The sequence below is a fragment of the Apis mellifera genome, linkage group LG12, assembly GCF_003254395.2.
Source record: "Apis mellifera strain DH4 linkage group LG12, Amel_HAv3.1, whole genome shotgun sequence".
NCBI lineage: Eukaryota > Metazoa > Arthropoda > Insecta > Hymenoptera > Apidae > Apis > Apis mellifera.
This window is the reverse complement of record NC_037649.1, coordinates 7,367,036-7,388,526: the sequence shown is the minus strand read 5'-3', so window position 1 is coordinate 7,388,526 and position 21,491 is coordinate 7,367,036. Positions and strand designations below refer to the sequence as shown.

General features: G+C 34.7%; 1 protein-coding gene across 12 annotated transcripts in view; it reads left to right on the top strand.

Moving 5' to 3' along the window:
- Positions 1-21,387, top strand: part of LOC409783 — a 272,897-nt gene extending 251,510 nt beyond the window's left edge. For 7 of the 12 annotated variants that reach the window (XM_026444432.1, XM_026444433.1, XM_026444435.1 and 4 more), the window contains 10 exons: positions 10,442-10,532; positions 13,087-13,335; positions 13,999-14,263; positions 14,430-14,883; positions 15,042-15,309; positions 15,429-15,789; positions 15,867-16,150; positions 16,240-16,473; positions 16,551-16,701; positions 18,714-21,387. In XM_026444432.1, the coding sequence (XP_026300217.1) occupies positions 10,442-10,532; positions 13,087-13,335; positions 13,999-14,263; positions 14,430-14,883; positions 15,042-15,309; positions 15,429-15,789; positions 15,867-16,150; positions 16,240-16,473; positions 16,551-16,701; positions 18,714-18,967 (2,611 nt within the window). In that variant the 3' untranslated portion in view covers positions 18,968-21,387. Of the gene's footprint in view, positions 1-371; positions 720-10,441; positions 10,533-13,086; positions 13,336-13,998; positions 14,264-14,429; positions 14,884-15,041; positions 15,310-15,428; positions 15,790-15,866; positions 16,151-16,239; positions 16,474-16,550; positions 16,702-17,311; positions 17,519-18,637 lie in introns of those variants that run through there. The other 5 variants (XR_003305895.1, XM_016915529.2, XM_026444431.1 and 2 more) reach the window with 5 other exon arrangements.
- Positions 21,388-21,491: the final 104 nt, after the last annotated feature.

Sequence of the window (21,491 nt, the reverse complement as noted above, 5' to 3'; positions counted from 1 at the left end):
TACTTACTTACTTACTTACTTACTTACTTCGAAACCCGGTGCATGTCGGACAAAATCTCGTGTAATAAAGCGGCCATTATCGTGTCACCGTTCACCATCCAATTTTCTTTATTATCAAGCCGTCGCCTTCTGGGAAAAAGCAATCACCCTCGGCCCAGAAACCGCGTTTGTCTTCCCTTGTCAACGGCCTTGTCGCCTTTATGCAATCCGTATGAATGCATTACGAGGAGAGTAGCTTTATCCTATATTTCAATTTATTTCTCCGAGTCATAAATAAATTATGCACTTGTACGGCTATGAAGAAACGACGAATGGCTTCCTTTCGTCAAAAGTAAGTAAGTAAGTAAGTTTGATGCTTCTCGATACGAGTCTCTCTCTCTCTGTCGAGTAAAAACTCGAGTCGATTGTTTCTTTTTCTTTCTGTAAAATCCATCGTATCGCGGTGATTCTTCGGAGAAAAGAAAGGAAGAAAGAAGGAAAGAAAGGAAGAGATATCCCTGTAATGTAGCCTTAAATGTAGCAAGAGGATTATTTATAGAGAGGAGGGGGTATAGTGGTAACGATGGCCAAACACGAGGGACACGAAGAAAATGGCAATTGGGTTGCATGAACATTCTGAGAAGAATGGTGCAAAAGGGCCATTTGGCAGAAACAGACTCTCCAGTTAATCCGACAAATGGGAATCTTGTTCCAGATCTGTGATGTACCATATCAATTAGGTAAGCTTTTTTATGATCTGGAACAATACTTGCTTCTCTGTGTTTTGTAAACACTATTTCTTTTTCTTAACGCGTGGATGGCAGAGAAACAAAATTGAAGTTGTTTATTCACGAGTATATTTCTTTTGCATTCCAATTCGTAAATTTTCAAAAGAAGTTCCTCAGTTTCTTAGAAATCGACCCTTTTCACCCTCTTTTTCCCATCATCTCTATTTTCTTGCATTCCAAGTCGTGCGACGAATTTTTGCAGAAAAGATCGCATCGCAATTCCAATCTCTTTTCTTTCAAAAGAAAGTCAAAATCTTTCGAACCACTTTGTCAACCCTTTCATGATACTCTCCAAGACATTATTTCTTGGCAAATCGTGCGACTAATTAGCCTTCGCGTTTCTTCTTCCATCATCGATTGGTGGACACGCAATCGGACAAAGTTTCTTTTGTTTTTTCTCGAAAAAAAAAAAGAAAAAGAAAAAAGAAAAACGAAATCCTGGTGGTCGACTCGAGCTGTGGATAATTATTGTTTACACGTTAGATCGCACGTGAGCGATAGCCAGAGGGACATGCTGCACGTTCACGCACACGTGAGCTATGCAAACGCAGACGGCGGCTAAGATAAACAGGTATCCACGGATGTATTATTGAATTGCGTGGGGCGGGTGTCAGAACCACTTTTGTGTACCCGCGCCATTATCATCCGTGTGAAAGCGATATTATGGCGATTGGAACGATACTGTTTGCCATCTGGCAAACTTCGTTACTTTCTTGCAAATAAAGATTGGAGAAAGAGTACACGATAAATTTATGACTACTGCTATTGATTAATAACTACTATTATTATCTTTTTTCTTCTTCTTTTGTAGATTGAGAAGATGGTTGCATATAATACTTTTTATATAAAGTATCGAAGCAATTGTGAAGAGAGAATCATTGGTTTAAGAGATATTTAAATTTCCTCTCTAATTAATTGTTTATCGAATTGGTTAGTTTTGTACATTTTTAGATAGAGAATGATGAACTGTATCAAAATTGATGTGTTGAAAAACAATAGGGTATTACTGTTTAAAGTTGGGAATGTGTCGTTTCCCTTCAAATTTTGTCTGAAACAATTTTTTAATACTGTAATGTTAAAAGTAAAGATAATGATGAAGTATCTCTTGAATAAATTGTATAAAAAAATTACAAAAAAAGTAAGTATAATGGTATTTTTTTTTTGCATTAAGTAAATTATTAAAAAAGAAGCTGAAAAATTAAATATAGCAAGTATTTTTAGAATTAAGTAAACTGTATAAAAAATTGCAAAAAAGAAGCTGAAAAAGGTAAGTATAATGGTAAGTATCTTTAGAATTAAGTAAACTGTATAAAAAATTGCAAAAAAGAAGCTGAAAAAGGTAAGTATAATGGTAAGTATCTTTAGAATTAAGTAAACTGTATAAAAAATTGCAAAAAAGAAGCTGAAAAAGGTAAGTATAATGGTAAGTATCTTTAGAATTAAGTAAACTGTATAAAAAATTGCAAAAAAGAAGTTGAAAAAGGTAAGTATAATGGTAAGTATCTTTAGAATTAAGTAAACTGTATAAAAAATTGCAAAAAAGAAGTTGAAAAAGGTAAGTATAATGGTAAGTATCTTTAGAATTAAGTAAACTGTATAAAAAATTGCAAAAAAGAAGTTGGAAAAGGTAAGTAGAATGGTAAGTATATTTAAAATAAAGGAAATTGCTAAAAAAAAAAATTTTAATTTCGGGAATACCAGGAATTTGACGTCATTTCCAAGAAATTCGAAAATTCCAAGAATTTCAGAGATTTCGAGTTTTTGACGTCGTTTCTAAGAATTGCCCAAAATTCCTGGAAATGTTTCTCGAACGACCTCCTATCATATTATATTCAATGATACAAAATCGAATTTTCGGCCAAAAATTTCTATCGACCGAGGATTTCGAGATTTCCAAGAATTTGACGTCATTTCCAAGAAATTCGAGATTTCCAAGAATTTGACGTCATTTCCAAGAAATTCGAGATTTCCAAGAATTTGACGTCATTTCCAAGAAATTCGAAAATTCCAAGAATTTGACGTCATTTCCAAGAATTGCCCAAAATTCCTGGAAAAGTTTCTCGAACGACCTCCTATCGTATCATGTTCTCCTAATACAAAATCAAATTTTTGACCAAAAATTTCATTCATTCATGAATTTCGATATTAATCCGTTTTTTTAAAATATCTCCTTTATTTTTCATAATATTTAAAAATGTTTCGAATAAAAGTTGTATAGTTTCGAAAGGACTATATTTCGCTGCTTTCAATTTTTTCCTAAGTGATTTCATAAAAAAATTATCGAACACAACTTTATTTTTTTAAATGGAATCATATATTTTTTAATGCATTAATCGACGTATCTTTGCATTCTCTATAAAAAATATTGATCATATATGTCGAAAAAATTATTAGTTCAAGAGATAATTAAATATAATTGAATATTTTTAAGTTAATAAATTTTAACAATATATAGTTTAATATTTTTATAGAGAATAATATGATGCTTTTAGTCATGCATTAAAAAATATATGATTCTGTTTAAAAACAGCAAATAAGCATGATATAATTAAATAATATTAAATATTGAGGGTATCTAATATATTACATTATGTAATGGATTATTAATCTCATTTTTTTAATAATATTAAAAAAATGGATGTATTGAAAACTTGTGAAAGTTTTATTTTGTACATATATGGATTTTATATATATTATATCCTTCCTTCGATTCTACATGCTTTTAAAAGAGTAAATTTTGCCGATAAGTTAGAGAGCGATTGAAAAGTTCGATCAACGCCATCTCGCGTTTGGATCACCGAAGCTCCGACTCGTTATTAGCATAGCAGAATGTGCAAGGAGGTATGCGAACTCGAAGACAAGGAACGCAATATTGTGCGAGAAGGATAGAGAGCATTTTCTATTACACTATATGGAAAATTCATTAATTACTCATTTTCTACGCAAAATTTCCGCACTTTTAGGATTGCATCTTGAAGTTAGAACTTCAAACAAGTTTCACATATCAATTTTAATAAGAAATTCTTTGTTAATTATTTATTAACAATAAAGCATCGTGTTACAGAATTTGCCGATAAGTTAGAGAGCGATTGAAAAGTTCGATCAGCGCCATCTCGCGTTTGGATCACCGAAGCTCCGACTCGTTACTAGCATAGCAGAATATGCGAGGAGGTATGCGAACTCGAAGACAAGGAACGCAATATTGTGCGAGAAGGATAGAGAGCATTTTTCATTACACTACATGGAAAATTCATTAATTACTCATTTTCTACGCAAAATTTCCGTACTTTTAGGATTGCATCTTGAAGTTAGAACTTCAGACAAGTTTCACATATCAATTTTAATAAGAAATTCTTCTTTGTTAATTATTTATTAACAATAAAGTATCGTGTTACGGAATACATCGAGAACGCCATATTGGAAATTCGTTAATAACTCGTTTTCTAATTAAAATTTATGAACTTTTAGACTTGCATCTTGAAGTTAAAACTTCAGATAAGTTTCTTATATCAATTTTAATGCGATAAATTGATAAGTTTTTGATTAAAAAACGAATAATTAATGAATTTTCGATACGGCGTTCTCGATTTATTACGTAAGACGATGCGTTATTATTAATAAATAATTAATGAAAAGGAATATTGCGTTAAAATTTATATGAGAAACTTGCCTGAAATACCAGCTTCAAGATACAACTATAAAAGTTCATAAATTTTGATCAAGAAACGAATTATTAATGAATTTCCAATATGGCGTTCTCGATTTATTACGTGACACGGTGCGTTATTGTTAATAAATAATTAATGAAAAGAAATATCGTATTCAAATTGATATGGGAAACTTGCCTGAAGTACCAGCTTCAAGATACAACTATAAAAGTTCATAAATTTTGATCAAGAAACGAATTATTAATGAATTTCCAATATGGCGTTCTCGATTTATTACGTGACGCGGTGCGTTATTGTTAATAAAAAATTAATAAAAAGAAATATCGCATTAAAATTGATATGGGAAACTTGCTTGTAGTTCTAGCTTCAAGATACAAGCTTAAAAGTTTATAAGTTTTGGTTAGAAAACGTGTAATTAATAAATTTTCAATATGGCGTTCCAGACTTATTACGTAACACGATGCGTTATTGTTAATAAATAATTAACAAAGAAGAATTTCTTATTAAAATTGATATGTGAAACTTGTCTGAAGTTCTAACTTCAAGATGCAATCCTAAAAGTGCGGAAATTTTGCGTAGAAAATAAGTAATTAATGAATTTTCAATATGGCATTCTCGATGTATTCCGTAACACGATGTTTTATTGTTAATAAATAATTAACAAAGAAGAATTTCTTATTAAAATTGATATGTGAAACTTGTCTGAAGTTCTAACTTCAAGATGCAATCCTAAAAGTATGGAAATTTTGCGTAGAAAATGAGTAATTAATGAATTTTCCATATAATGTAATGAAAAATGCTCTCTATTCTCTCGCACAATATTGCGTTCTTTGTCTTCGAGTTCGCATACCTCCTCGCATATTCTGCTATGCTAGTAACGAGTCGGAGCTTCGGTGATCCAAACGCGAGATGGCGCTGATCAAACTTTTCAATCGCTGTCTAACTTACCGACAATGTACATTACATAAACAGTTTAAAACTTGTAACTTTTTTAAAAGTATTCAGTACTGCATATAGTACAATAGTGAAGTATATATATTTGAGTTATTAGAATTATATATAACAACTGATGGTAATTCAGTATATAATATCTCTTTATTTGAAAGGTTTCTGAGAAGAATATATAAAACTAATTATTTTAATCTGTTAAGAATAAGAATTATTTCATTTTGCTTCAAATATTTATGTAATGTTTATGTATGTGCAAATTTTAATACATTATACTCTTATAATTATATTATTTCCCTGTCTATTATATTCAAAAAAATTATATAAATTCTATATCTGCAAATAATCTGCAATCTACACAATTTCTAATGAATATAAAGAAAAGATTCAACAAACCACTCATGTTTACTTTGTAATTAACAAATATTTTTATTTTCAATTTAAAATATTTTCTACAACTTCTAAAAACAATTCGAATATTTCTGAATTCAGAATAAGTACCAAATAAATTTTTCATCACACACGTTCATCTATAAAAAATTACTTCTATCCCCGCGTATAGGTACAAAGCCACGATAAATTTGATTTTGTAACAAAGATACATCCTTCCACGCAACTTTCTCTCTTTCCAAACAAAGCACGGGCAAAAGTAATCGTACCATCCTCCAATTTATCGGCGAAGGATAGGCAATGGTTTGGCAATCGCGTTCCTCCGTAACAATACGTCTTCCACGAATGCTTGTTCCGGTTTGAAAAATATCCACGACCCGGAGCCAATTCACGAAACGAGATTAATGGTTTCGCGAGAATGTATCCTGTCTCCTCGGGAAAGAATCTCGGCCGATCGCCGAGCCGTACACCGTAGAATGGAATGGAATGGCGGAGGAAGGGAAGGGTAAACGCGGCGAGGTCCTCTCTTGATCAATTCCTCGACAAAGCACGGGTCGCTGGCAATTACCAGACCCCCGTGCGCACAGTTACAATAATGCCACGAGGCGGATTACATTCTCCTGGACAACCCTTTTTCCGGGTAGCTGCATTTTACGCGCTTTTTTGCGTAAAGTGCAGCAATAGGATCGTCGCTCTTTTTTCCGCGGCGATAGATTTTAATGAAATAGGAGAGTTTATGGAGCCTCGTCGAAAGCGCTGATGAAGGATTAAATTGGAATCGAAGGATAGAAATGTAGAAGATATGAAGAGGAAGCTCGATCAATTGAATGGGATCGATCGAAGACATATAGTTTCGATATTTGATTTGAAATTTAATTGAAATACGAGTTTATGGTTTAACGCTTCTCGTTGAGAGAAAGCATCGAAAGAATTGAAATTTCAATGGGGAATTTTGGTTAAATTTTGTTGAAACGAGGAATAGGAAATTAATCGATCAGATTATTAAAAATGGGAAGAAAGTTTAATAGAATGAAATTGATTTAAAATCGTGACAGTTTCTTTGATATTTGGCTCGAAATGTAGTATGATGAAGTTGGGAGATAGTTAAGTGTATCGTTTAAACTTCTCGACTCCGAACTCTTCTCTATTTGTCATCCTTGAAACTTTCACTCCCCCAAACATTCACCGCCCTTAGAAACTTTTTCACCCCCGTATGTACTTCCGAACTGTCACGATTTTCAATATATCCACATTCTGTTTGATCCTCATACATGTAAAATTTTTCTACCAAAAATTTATTCGAAACTTTTTCTTATTATATATTTACTTCTAATTTGAAATAAAAAATTTCAGATGCAAGAAAATAGCCACATTCGAAAATTCTCATTTTCTTCCCTAATTACGTCACACTGTTTCTATCGACGAGCGGAACACGTGGCAGCGACCAGCCGTTTCCATGTGATTTACAACTATTGGCCGGCAAACTCGATTATAATGATGCAGGACCACCACAGGCCCGAATTGTACGCAGAACCGCGCGTAACTGGACTTTCATTAAACGATAATCATCTTCTCACTTGGTGGAGACAATGCGTTCTCTCTCTACCTTGCATCGTTTCCTTTTTATCGCGATCCAAACGTTTAAATTTTCCGGCCGAGGAACGCGCTCGTGGAAAAAGAATTGGCGATTCGAAGGAAAGCGTAAAATTTTCTCCAGGATTTTAATTAAAAGAAACGTTTCTCTGACGTATTTTAATTGAACTATTATAAGTTAAGCTATTATAAGTTGGTTTGGAGTTTATCCGGTTTTTAAACGATAATAATTAAATCGAAAATAAGAATCGATTTAATTCTTAAAAAATTCTTCGATCGAGATTAATTGAATTTTCAACGGATGAAATGAATATTTCGATCGATCTTTGAGGTTAGAGTCGAGATGTCGTTTCGGAACAAAGCCAATTAATCCTTCGATAGTCGGTCTCTATTTGAAGTTGCTCGTGATCAAACAATCGGGAACGAACAAATCCGCGGAATCTTGGAGGAAGAGTATAAAGGGAGCGTTGTGCAAAGTAAAGGTATAGGGGTTCTCCAATCTTGATTATTCATCGTATGACTGCCCCTCTGACAATCGCTCTTCTGTTTGCACTTATAATTACTGTTTGCGAACCATTGTTCTTAAGCCTGGCGCCTGAAATGGCACCCCAGTTGATAAGTTATACGGAATTACCGCGGAAAGTCTCCCCCCCATAATTCCGTTAGTCCTAAATCGATCTTGGAGCGAAACTCTAATGAAGAAGGTTATAGGCTTATTTTCACCTCTCGTGAATTATTACATTATCCTCGAAATAAGAATAAAACTCGCACGTTGATAAAATTCGTTTCTCTCGAATTTCTCGAAATTTATTTCATTTATGGAAAATTTAAATATCGTAAAAAAAACCTTTTACTTCAATTTCATTTCCGTGATAAAAATTTGTAATTGAACATTCGCAACGATATCTCGAAAGATTAGGAAGCTATTGAAAAAACTATCGATTACTCTGTCAAACGGAATAATACTCGAACAAACTTTCGAATTTTAATTCGTCGAAAACTTTTTCCAATATAACTTAACGCCCTGTGTATCGACCTTGTAACCCATCCTCTATCTAAAAGTCTACTATCTAAAAGTATCGGAGAGGGGGAGGGTATATAGGCAAGATGGAAATGAGAAGGCGGGTGAGAAGAAAGTGGGGAAAAAGGAGGAACTGGATAAGACTGGTTGTCATCGTTCTAGGATGGCGTTAATATAGATGGACGGTTTATCTTGCGTTTCAAGGCTGATCGGATACTTCAATCCTGGCTCGGGGAACCATTTTCATAATCGTTTCGGAAGCACATTAAGTCTCAAGGTAAACTTGGAACTTTAACGAGCGGACTTTTAAGCCGATTAACATCCTCCAACTCGTCGAATATACACAATCCAGGAGTCTGAACAAGCAACTCCCCAGGACAATCAGCTTATTCGCGGAGTTTCTTTCCACGATCCGATGTGTACACAGACCAGTCACTCCGCGAGACAATCTCCGGATGGAAAGTGTTTTTCGAAGCGAAGGGAGAAACGAAATCGATCTCTTCCTTCCATCGATTTTTTTTTTTCAATCCTCGCTTACGTAAACCCATTACGATAAACGGTATTAAAACAGCATCTGTGCGAAATTGTTGACGCTTCAGATGAGGCTACTACTTTTCTATCCTCTCTCTCTCTTTCTTTTCCTAAAACTCGAACTTCATCGAGGTAGCAAAGTTGCACGAAACTCGTATTCCTTTGAAAAAGTAATTTTTCCACGATGGAAACGTTGGAGAAGGGGAGCAACGAACCGAGCAATCGTCGATTAATCTTCATTACAGCCTTCCGCATTCTTGCAGATGGCTCCTTCCCGATGGAAAACAATCGGACGCCGCCGGACCCCTCCCCTCTGCCTCCAAGAAGCGCGCAGTTAGTTTCGAAAGTTAGTTTCGAAAAGAGGTAGAGAAGTAGAAGAAGAATGAGGTTCTTCAGGGGTGTGGAGGTTTGGGGGAGGAGGTTGAAGCGCAAAGGGTGTTGCCAAGCGTGTTGGAGGCGAGCCCTCCCCTTGAGGTTCGTCTCCCTTGAAAAGCTTAAATCGGCTTCATATCTCAACCCCTGGAACCCTCTTGGTATCTCTAATCAGATCATTAAGCCCGCGGAGCGTGCGCATGAAAAAATTTGTCGTGAAACGCGTCCTCGTTCCGCGAAGGAAATGGATAATCGAATCAACATCGAAGCGAGGGGGTGGTCGGGGTCGCGACTTTTTCCGCTTTGACCTTCTCTGTAAACGTGCACGCTTGCGGATAAACCTCTCCTCGGGCACACGAATTATTAGGTTAGAAGCGGGGGGAGGGACGCCTCTAAAGTGGATGGCCAAACTTGGCGAGATTTTGTCTCCCTCTTGTATATTTTAAACTTGATCTTTTATTTTATAATTTTATAATTTTCTACACTTTTTCTTATATCTTTTTTTTGTAATTGGTTATTTATTTTATATTAAATTTAAAAAATATGGAATTTAATTTCCATTTGTAATTCAAATTTTTTGCGGTTTATAAACAGGATTGTTTCCACGACAGATGGTTTCAAAATTCAGCTTCGCACAACGGGGGTGGAAAGTAGTGGCGGAATGGCAACTGTCTTTCAAATGAGAGGCCATCTTTTTACTCGCGACGCAGCTGTGACAATATGTTCCACAACCATTGTATCCATTACCCTTCCCCCTTTCCAACAATTTCTCACCTCTGTAATCATAACGATAACATCGATACTCCAGCGATCGTTTAAATTTACAAACCATTTAACCGTAATGAAATCGTGTGTAACAAAGTGATACATTTTTCACACACGCGTTATTATTTCTTTTTCTTCTTTCTACTTATTTTGTTTATTTATTTTCCAATTTTATTTATCGAATGCTTCCATCATCCTCTATTGCTGTTACATTGGATTTTGAAGTGTTATTAATACTTCATGGTTCAGAATTAGCATGGAAGCAATCGAGACATGTGCAACAATGGCAAAAAAGAGATTGGGCGACAGCACGGGGGTCGGTTCAATTAGAATCTTTTCGAGGAGAATTAAAACTCGCTTCTTCAAGTGTGTTCGATTTGTTCCAGGATGGAGGAGACGTCACGAGGGTTGCTGCAGCATAAACACAGGGCCGAACAGCTGAAGCAAGAGAAAACTGCTCTTACGCTTTCTTACGAGGTAATTTCAAACGTTTATAATATCGTTAATAAATTTAAAGAGAAAATATGAATAGAAATTTTATATAATTTAATCCATATAAAATTGTTTCGAAGTAACAAAATTGATAGAATTAGAAACTCGCATCGGAAATGTAATAAATTTTTCTTTCGTTCAGACAAATTGGTATACGGCGATCGATTAAAACTTTCGATTCCTCGAAAAGCACGATTCCTCGATAATTGGTCGTATTTCGCGTTAAATCGAAACGCATAGATAGACCGTTCCTAAAGGGAAGCAAGGATTTTCAATTCCACGAAGAGAGCGTCGGTCCTCCTTAAATTTATATTCATTCGAGTGGTTCATCTGATTTTGCCTTCCGGAGCCAGGACAAAATGAAACGGGGGTCCCCCTTTTTCGATTCAACCATTGGCCCCTGTTGTCGATAAGCACGAACAGATAACGAAGAGACTGCTAAACTCTCTCCAATCGATCGAGAATAAACTATCCACCGTTTATTATTCCTTTCTTTTTCTTCTTTTATATTTCACGATTCTTTTTTCTTTCTTTTTTTCTATAATACAGAGACATGTATTCTGGTAAAAAACTTCCCCTCTCTCTCCTGGTTTAATAATAACACTCTCGTACCGTGAACCAACACCCTGTTGTTATACGTCAGTCGAAATTGTCATGTACGATTGTTTCTGGCTGCGACACGGAACAAGTGGCAAACTCACCGTGCAACGCAATTTATTTTGCCCTTCTATATCTTTAACATTGATTCCAGTGTATATTTGTGTATCACTGATCGTTTCAAACAACTTCTTCGAATATAAAATTAAATTGGAGAGGAAGAAGCAAGACAATTAATACATTTTATCGCGCGCAAAGTTGCTCCTAGAAAAATTATACGATTAGATTTACAAAAATGTTCAAAAGAGAGGAAACGTTTATCACTCAAAGACAAATTTTGTTGCAAACATAGAAATGAAATTTGCTAATCGATTCAAGCAAAGGCAATATAAACGGACGATACTTTCGCCACATATTTGCCAATATTTCCGACTTAACGAAGTAAAGCATCGCGGCCGGGTCGAATGAAAAGGGAGGAAACGGTAAACGGCCGCGTTTGCTGCGAACCCTTAGAATGGTACGCACTATCTCGTTCACGGCCGGTTTGCTTCTAAAAGAGTCGTAGATTCAGAGGCGAGGGGTGTGCATCACTGCCCCACGAAATACCGTTTATTATCGATCGTCACTCGATCCCCCTGGCTCGATGTCGGCCCACCCCCACTGATGCCCAAACCCCTTAAAAATCTCTCTCTCCAAGCTACGGAGGAACTGTATAACGTCTGCAAGTGTTCTCTCTAGCCGTTCGATTTTACTTTCACCCTTCTTCTTTCCCGACTTTCCTGGAAAGTTGCTTGCTTGCTTTCTTCCTCCACATAATATTTTCCTCCATAAAAAATATGAAAGGTATAATTTTCCTTTTCTTTCGCTCAATGAATGGAAATGAACGAACGATTGATGATGGAAAGCTGTTAATTTCGTAGTTTGAATTTTGAACGTAGAAGTAGATTTTTGATATTCAGACTCGTATAAAAGCTGGAAATATTTCCTATAATAATAACAAAACAATAGAGACGTATACTTTATATTCGAAAAGTAAGGAAAATAAATAAACTATCCTAAAATTTGATATTATAAAAGAAAATAAAATTTATGAAATTTTGTTAAATTCTTCCATTCTCGAATCATCACCGGGATTCTTGGAGCAATGTTGAACGTCACTCGAGTATTCTTCAACAGTGCCAGCTCGTAATTAGATTAGATATTTTCCCAATCGTCGATACAATTTACGAACGAGGCGAAGAAGCTGAAGAGACTGTAAAGTATGACGACTCAAATGACGAAACCACTCGTGGAAATATAGGATGCGGGAAGAATTCCAAGAAGCGGACAGTATGTATTTTTATTTTCCACCCCCGCGTGGGATGACAGAAAATCGTTGGCCTCCCTTCAGTTTTGGAAGAAGAAGGGGGTGTAGACATTAGCAAGGGCCGGCTGGCTGGCACGACTGTTATAAATCAGACACACGCACCCTCTATTAGCACCCCTGTCTCCGACAGGTCTCCGCAACCCTAATTTAACGTTAAACGCTTTTCTGCTAATAACGGCCGCTCGTGTTATTAACTCTGGCCACGAGGTGCATCGAACTTCTTGAGAAAACTGCACTTTGCCAAGGAGGAAACGTCGAAGTTCGTGAGATTGTCGTATCGCATCGAAAGAATCGAAGAGTGTTCTTTCGATGCATATATATGCATATATTTTTTTGTAAAAAGCAATTGTGAAATAGAAAAATGCAACGAAATAAATTATATTAATGACATAATACTTGTATCGAAAACTATTTTGTATATTTTATATCTTTCGAAACGAAATTATTTAAAAGTGATATAGATCGAAACCATTGAGATGAATATCAAATTGTAAGATCGTTATACAGATTTTTTGGAGAACAATGACTCGTTCGATCGTTTTCTATTAATAATTTTTCTTCTTTTGTTCCGAATAGGCGCGCGTACATCAGTATCAGGCACAAATCTCGAAGCTGCAACTGGAGAACGAGTCGATGAGGGGTCAGCTGCGCGGTTTGGAGGCTGCGTGTGCTGGTGAGGTGCATGCCGCGTTGGTGGCACGTCTGGCGACCTTGGAAACGGAACACGCCGCCTTGGCGAGGGACGCGGACGCTCAACGTCGCCAGTACGAGCGGTGTCTGGACGACGTCGCCAACCAGGTGGTCCGCGCCCTTCTATCCCAAAAGGTTCATTGCTATGCTCTCGTTACCACGTCCTTCAATCTTATTTTTCTTCTCTTCGTCTTACCTTTGTCGCTTTCCGTTCGTTTTTTCTTTTTTCTTTTTTTAATTTTTCAATGAATGAAATGAATTATTATATGATCGCCCGATTACTTGGCCTTTATGTTTAATTATTTATGAATATATTCGAAATAAATTACGTTTTATTTCTATCTGTCTTTTTATAAATCGATTTCGTTGATAATTTTGAAAGGCACTTTTACATTTGATTTCTTTCTTTCTTTTTTTTTCTTTTCAATTAAAAGTGTCCATTAACCAAATTTCACCTCAATATAAATCCTATCTATCCATCTGCTGAGCTGCAAGATTACAAAGCTGTAAGCGTGTGTGTACCCGCGCATATTAGGAATATACTTATCAATAAATTTTATCAGCGTATAATAAATTATATGCTCAAAATTCTGAATGTAGAAAAATAAATGAAAATAAATTAGGACATTGTTTTATTTAACGCTACTATGTATGAAAAATGCTTGTCTATTACGATCCGATTTTCGATATTTTTGTCTAGTCTCCTCGTCGTTCATCCGCTAACGCGCTTTCTATCGTCATTTCTAAAATCACGTTCGACGAAAATAGAAAGTACTCATTGCTTTTTACCATGTGTAGGGTCTCAGGGAAGAAATCGGTGCATTGCAGAGGCGTATTCGAGAGCTCGAAGCTCAAAATCGAGCGCTTTCAGGATTATTGGCCCAAGCCGCAAATCCTGGAAGTCCAACAGAATTGATTCAAGGGATTCTCGAAGCTGGACCAGCGGCGGTGGTTGCCGCCCTTGGTCTGGATCCAGCTTGGGTTCCCTTGTCAAGGCCACGCTCGCTCAATTTACAAATACCAGTCATGGCTGCCACGAAATGTCGAAGAAACAGACCGTTAGGTAATAAAAGTTATTAATTATCAAAGATAGTGGAATTGATTTGTACTAACACTTGTTACTAATTTGTAAAATATATTACCAACGATTAATTGTAACGCAATTACAATATTACGGTATATTTCTGAAATAATAATATGAAACTGATAAATTTCCGCCACAATTTCAGCCCAGAAACCATCGGAAGAGGAAGGTAGCGAGAGTCCAGAGAGCGGGAACAGAGACGAGGGTTATTCAACCATGTCCAGCGATGTACAAGGTGAGGGTGCTCGACAGGAGCCGTCCCGAGGGTTGGAGGATCTGAAAGAAGCGACAGATGAGACCGAGGCAGACGTTTCACCGGATGCACGATTGGTCGCCCTCGACGCCGGTGATCCTGATGTCCTGTTTTTGCCATTGAATCTCACTGTAGGAATAAATCCACGTCACAGCTATCCCCCGACCAAAGATTTGCTACCGTATCAGCACGTGATGCGTAGCTTCTCCGACAGCCACCTATGTCTGAAGTTGACCACTACCACCAATTTCACACCGTACAAGCTATCGAGCCCCATGGGATCCTCCTCTCTACTTCTAGTCGAGGAAGAAGGCTGGGATACCGAGTACGTGCAACAATGGCTCAGGTTCGTTCATTATTTTGAAAGGAAAGATCCTTTGAATGAATTTATTTTTATTGAAAATTATTTTATTTTATATTATGTATTAAGTCAATATATTAATTTGAATTCATTTTATTTTTTGTTATATGATGAAGCAAAAAAATTAATGAAATAAATTTCAGGTTAGACGATAGTAGAAGTGCTCAACAACATCGAGATCTTCTCGAGTTGGAATACGACAGAGCAGAATTGGAAGATTGGAGTTTCTCGTTATCTACCGAGGATCTTGTTCAAAATGAATCCACGGTGTGGAAAGAACCCACCACCACCACTACAACCCCAGCGCTTCCTGCAATCAAGGAACATAATCCTTTGGAATTGGAAGAGGATGCAAACGAATGCTTGTGGAATGGTGCCAGTTATCTTGCGGATAGAACAGGAGGCGAATTGGTAAGAATGTAATATGATATAAATTTTCTTCTTTTTCTTATTTCCTTTTTTAATTATATTTCAACTTATTTGCAAAGTCAATTTTTATTTAATTCAATTCTCATTATATATATATTTAGGTTGCGCTACTCATGGATGCCAGAGCGACTGGATCGTGGCCATATGCTACAAGTCCTGGTACTTCATGGAGCAGCGAAGAAGGTGCGTTTGAAAATTCCAGTAAACGATCCTCGGCGGCGCTCTCCGGTTGCAGCGACGATCCGGATTCACCTTCGATCGGCACCGACTTCACCAGAGATTTCTACAGGCTGGTAAAATTCGAGAGCACGAAGAGTTTGGCAAGCACATCGTCGAGAAGCGGAAGACCTCCGCCGGATAGGGAACAAGCTTTACAGAGTGTCTTGTCTTTTATCGCTGAACAACAAATGTATTTAACCGAATTACCGAACAATCTATTGGAACATAACGGTACAACGGAAGGTATATAATATACGTTTTTAATATTCGTATTTATTTAGGGATACGTTAAATTACTTTGTTAAATTTTATATGAAAAGTTTTGGAAGAAACGGAAAACAAGAATGAGTCTGGAAGCGAGGCGATGTGCACCGAAATTGAATCTGTTGATCAAGATAACAGTAACATGGAGAATATCGAAACGAGCACTAATGATGATTTGCTGGATCAAATACCCGTACCCTCTTTGGCACCGGAAGAGAGAATAATTAGTGCGGTAGCTTGCAACGGTGGCGTATCTTACACTACAGTTGCGCCATCCGAATTAGGTGCTGTTCCTGAAGAAGACGAAGAAGCTGCTACTTCCTCTACACCAAGCACGGTTGTAAGTTTGAAAATATAGAAAATTCATCGTTCGCTATAGAATGTAGAGTAAAGTTGTTGAGAAATATTTTGACATTTTACTTTTATTAGGTAAGTCCAGCGAGAGCATCGCTACTAGTCGAAGGTAGGGACCGATCGCTGAGCTTTCACGAGCGTGCCACATCGAAGGACGTGATAGATGAACTGAATCGAATGATCAGGAAAGGTGAGGAGAACACTGTGACCCAAGAAACCCAGGTACCGCTCGAAAAATTAGATCTTGCTTGCTGCTGTCCAACTGGATGGGTTCACGTTGAACGAGATATTGACTTTACCGACCCAAAAGTGAGTACTTATTTAATATTTTAAATAAGATTACAATTAAAAATGATTCATATCGAGTGAAATATACATTTCTATAGGCAAGAGCCAATCTTTTAGACGTGATGTTAGAGAGCAGTGAAAGTTCTTCGGCGACATCGAGCAGCGGATCAGCCGGAAGTGACTCGGGGGATGAACCACCTGATTACCGTCACTTGCATAGACTACATCGATACCGACGACAAAAAAAAGGTATTTTTTAACGATATCTCAGTAGAATATCTTCTTGTCCAATCTTGCACATCACTCTGAGATACTTTCTCCTATTTATGAAATATACTTTTCTCTGGACACGATATAATTGAACAGACACGAAGGTTATTAAAATGAAAAATTTGAAAGTTTGAAGTCTCGATCAAACTTTTAATTTTTACGTATCTTCTGCCTCTCTTTAAATGCAAACACGTTTTCTCTTTTAATAATGCATTGATGAAAAAGAAAAAAAAATTGCTTCCGCTTATCATACTCGAATTTAACATTACTAACAATATTATTAAAAATCACGCTACTATATTCAATATGCCGACAAATTTATTCGATGAAAAAAAATAATTCAAAATATGAATTAACAATATACTTAAAGTAATGAAAATGAAAAAAAAAAAAATGAAATGATTCAGATCGAAATATATACGTATATTAGCGTGAATTCGAACACGAACACGCGTTTAACACATCACGCTGTTAAGTGGCTTTAGTCGATTAACACCCCGTCACTGTACAGTTACAAAAGAAAATGGAACAAGAACACAAACGCTGGTAGCCCTAGCTGTACATAGCCTTTTCCACATTTTCTGTTCAGATGGTAGCTCCTACGCGGTGTGCTTTGATTGTCACAAGAAAAGCTACGTAGTTCGGCTTAGTGACGATCAGTTTCTGTAATCGACATGCCAGTTGGGAGGAATCGTTTCACCGGGACCTATTTTGAATGGATGCCTGATCCAACGTGAACTGTACGGCTACAACGGATTTTCTATTGGCTTACTAACAGATCATTAACCAGAAGACGTTAGAACGAATTCGTTACCAATTACCTTTACGCAATTCCACTTTTATCAGTAAACGAATGAAAATCTAACACATATTCGACAAACTTGAATTTTAACACATTACGAACGATACTACTTTGAAATATTTTCGTATCTCTCATATTTTATGTTTTATTATTTTGAAAAATTCAAGAATTTATATTTTTCCTTGAATAATGTCCGTAATGTGTTAATATATAATATTTATTTGTATTTTTTTTTTTTTTTTAAATGAAATAATTTTTTTTTGGACTCATTTTCATTAGGACTAGAGTATAAATGAAATTTGTACGCGAATGTGTAATAAGATTGATCACTTGATAAATTTTTACATTTAAAAATTATAATATATTATTATTATGATAATTAATATATTAAAATTATAATATATTATGCAAATATATTTTTATATATTATTATATTATTTATATATATACATTGTCATCGTATCTAATCAATAGTGCGTTTGGAATTGCGTCAAGGGTTACACAGAAAACAGTTACTTTCTCTCTCATCCTAAAAAATATTGCTATTGATTAATTTTAATTTCCATTATTGGCAAGGGTTCGACTTATCTTTATTTTTCGATCATTTTCCTATTATCCATTATCGTTATGAAAAAAAAAAAAAGAGACGTTAACACAAATTTTACACGATTCATTAACTTTTAACATAATAATCTTAATTTCAATCGTCATTGATCATTCGTCATGTTATTCGTAACAAGCCAAAGTATTGTACAAATAAATTATCTATATTAATAAAAAAAAAAAAGTATCAATTTTTTTTCAAACATATCTATATACGATAGCAATATTTTTCTAGTTATTCAATATCTATAAATTTTTTAAGACAATATATCTAAATACACTATTTGGCTGTCACGAAATTATACGCGGAAAAATCGAATGCTTGCCAATATGCAAAACTCTCCATACGTAAACAAACGATTCATGAGAGAGATTAATTGACGATCATATATAAGGTAGAAAAGAAAAGAAAACAAATAAACGAATAAAATAAAGGAGAGTGAGGGAGAGAAAGAGAGAGGAACGTGATACGTGTAAGAGTGCTAAGCCGAGCTACTCTGTGTCTGCTAGAGCCGGTATAGGAAGAAAGAGAAAAGAGATCAAGTGAGGTCTGAGGCATGTTGACCCGCTGCGCTTGATTTCTCAGCATCGGCGGCCCAGGCACATCGTGTATTACGATTGCCGTCAACCTGGGGTTCATCGAGGCCATCGATCATCGGACGAGGTGAGGATTTCTTCGTACGATATGGAGACAAGGAACGTGAAGCCGTGGCCTCTTTTGACTTCCTCGACGAGATCGTGGCACCCTCCTCGACAGGCTCGAATGCTAGTCTCATCGATTTGGATGACACACCGTCTACCGAGCTTCGTAGCGACATCATGAAGCTTTCTCCGCTTTAGGACGAGTTGCGATGCTGAAATTTATCCTTAAAGCTATACATTGAATGGAAGCCCCTTGTAGAATGTGCAAGGGTAGGTAAATTGTTCTGTTCTAATTAATAGATCACCGCGCTTGCTTTTTATAAAATGGCGGAATTTAAATTGCGCCGATATTATGTTTCGATGTCTATATCAAAGATTTAGAGCATGCGAAGATGAATTGTATTATAACATCCTTAAAGATATATTGATTTTTTTTTTATTCTTGTTATACGCTTCTTTATATATGCAGCAAGTAATTTGCATATAATTTGGATAGAAAGGTAAAAGTTGATATGAATATATCTTACAGATGTTTTGCGAGGGTCAGTATAGTTTAATTGTGACGATATCTATTTATTTTTGTTAAAGCATTTTGAAAAGCTTTGAAATAAATTTTCGACGATATATTAGTTTTTTATAGCATGAAATATAGAAAAATATTCAAAAATATTCAAAAAAACTTTTTGTATTATTATTTTCAATTATGTCTCTTTTTTTAACATAACATAATAAATATTGCATAAATTGATTAAATAAATGATTATATGTAGATATTATTATATCGTTTGCCTATTTATAATGGAAGTTCTCAAGGTGTACAAGTTGTACTTTTTGTGTATCCAGTTATATTTGCTATTTGTTATTAAATTCAAATATTCAAATCTGTAAATAAAACATTGATTTTCTTGTAATAATGAAATAAGATCGTTCATTATCTATTTGCATCTTGTATATCATATATTAAAATGAAAAATATTGTTTAGTTTCATAAAAATTTCATAACATTTTTAAATGTTATTTCCTTTTCAAAATATTGATGCTTGGCTTTGAATAAAATCTTGGATTTCAATAGTGGTTTTTTTTTCTATATTTATTAAATTTATATATAAATTAAAAAACTCATAAATCGATTTATTATACTCTACGCTCACAAGATGGAAGTAGACTTCTCAATTATTATACTATACGCATAATATTAAAATATGAATAACATTATGCAAAAGTGGTGTAAGAACACTATTAGCATAATAATGTATAGTACATATAAATTAACATGATGAAAGAAATATCATAGACTGGAACTATGATTACTGTACTTTATTGTATACTTGAATATTTCAAATAGTACTTCCATTACGATCTTGTTTAACAAGATCATAAGATATCAGGTGATGAAATCTATTTCTATTACGCACATTTACTCTTTTAAAAACATACACATTTCATAACAAAATTTAAAGAATTTAAGAAACTTATTTAGATAGATGTTTCTACATTTTTCAAATGGAAATGTATAATTTAAATGTAACGCGATATCGCGAATCATCTTCCGAAATTGAGCTTAGAAAAAATTTAGATTAAGAGTATTACGACGATTTTGTATGAATACAAATTTGTACTCTTTCTCGTCGATGATTATGGATAAATGTTGAGACATACCATAATATTCTATTGTTTATATGAAACACATAGATATTACATGCACGTTATAAACGCGTACAACTTTCTGTTCCGTCTTCAACGAAAATATATTGAATGTATTACTTATCAATTGTAAAATACAATAGAAGAAGTTCAAATTCAAACGGATATATTTAACATGCATTCAGTGCATGAGTTTTAGATGATAGAAATAATATAAGTAAAAACTTAAAAAAAAAAAAAAATAGTAACACTATGATCAAAACGCCGTATCAAATAAGTAGACATTTCGTCACAATTTGTACAAGATTCACACTACTTCAAAAACATAATTTGAGATAAACTAAAAACTAATTTGCGTTTGATCAATACAACAAATAGGAATAAAATAATAGTCCATTTAAAGTATCAAGTCGATAAAAATTGAAATACATATTTTACACGTAGATATATATATATTTAATATATATATATTAAAATACGATGAATATTTTCAATATTTGAAATGGAGATTGTACGAATATAAAGTTGTTTTTTCCATTTATCCATTTTTACACATTTCTTACTATCATATACACATAAACAAGAATAGTTCTTTATATGTTAAAAGTGAATAAGAAAAAATATAAGTATATACTGAAATTCAATGTTATTATTATTTATATCTAACAATTATAGAAATTTATTGTATTGTAATTTTAATACGTAATAATTACAACGAAAAAGTTCCAAACAAAAACAACTTTTGTCCTACAGTCTCAAAATAATCGTTTAATGATAGGTATAAGATACGTGTAAGTTGCATTATATCGAAAATGCGATCATTGAAGACGCTGATCTATCCCAATCGAGAAAGAATTCATTAATAAATATAAACTCGTGATTAAGACATTGTAAATAATATGTATTATAGCACAACAGATGTAAGTTATCCTCTCTTGAACTTAATAAATAATGACAATATAACAAATGTAAAAGCGCATGTTCGATGTTTAATTTAAAAAACCGTTCCTATAAAAATATTATTGAAATATAAAATTATCAATTCACTCGATCATCTATTAAGATATTAAAATAGATG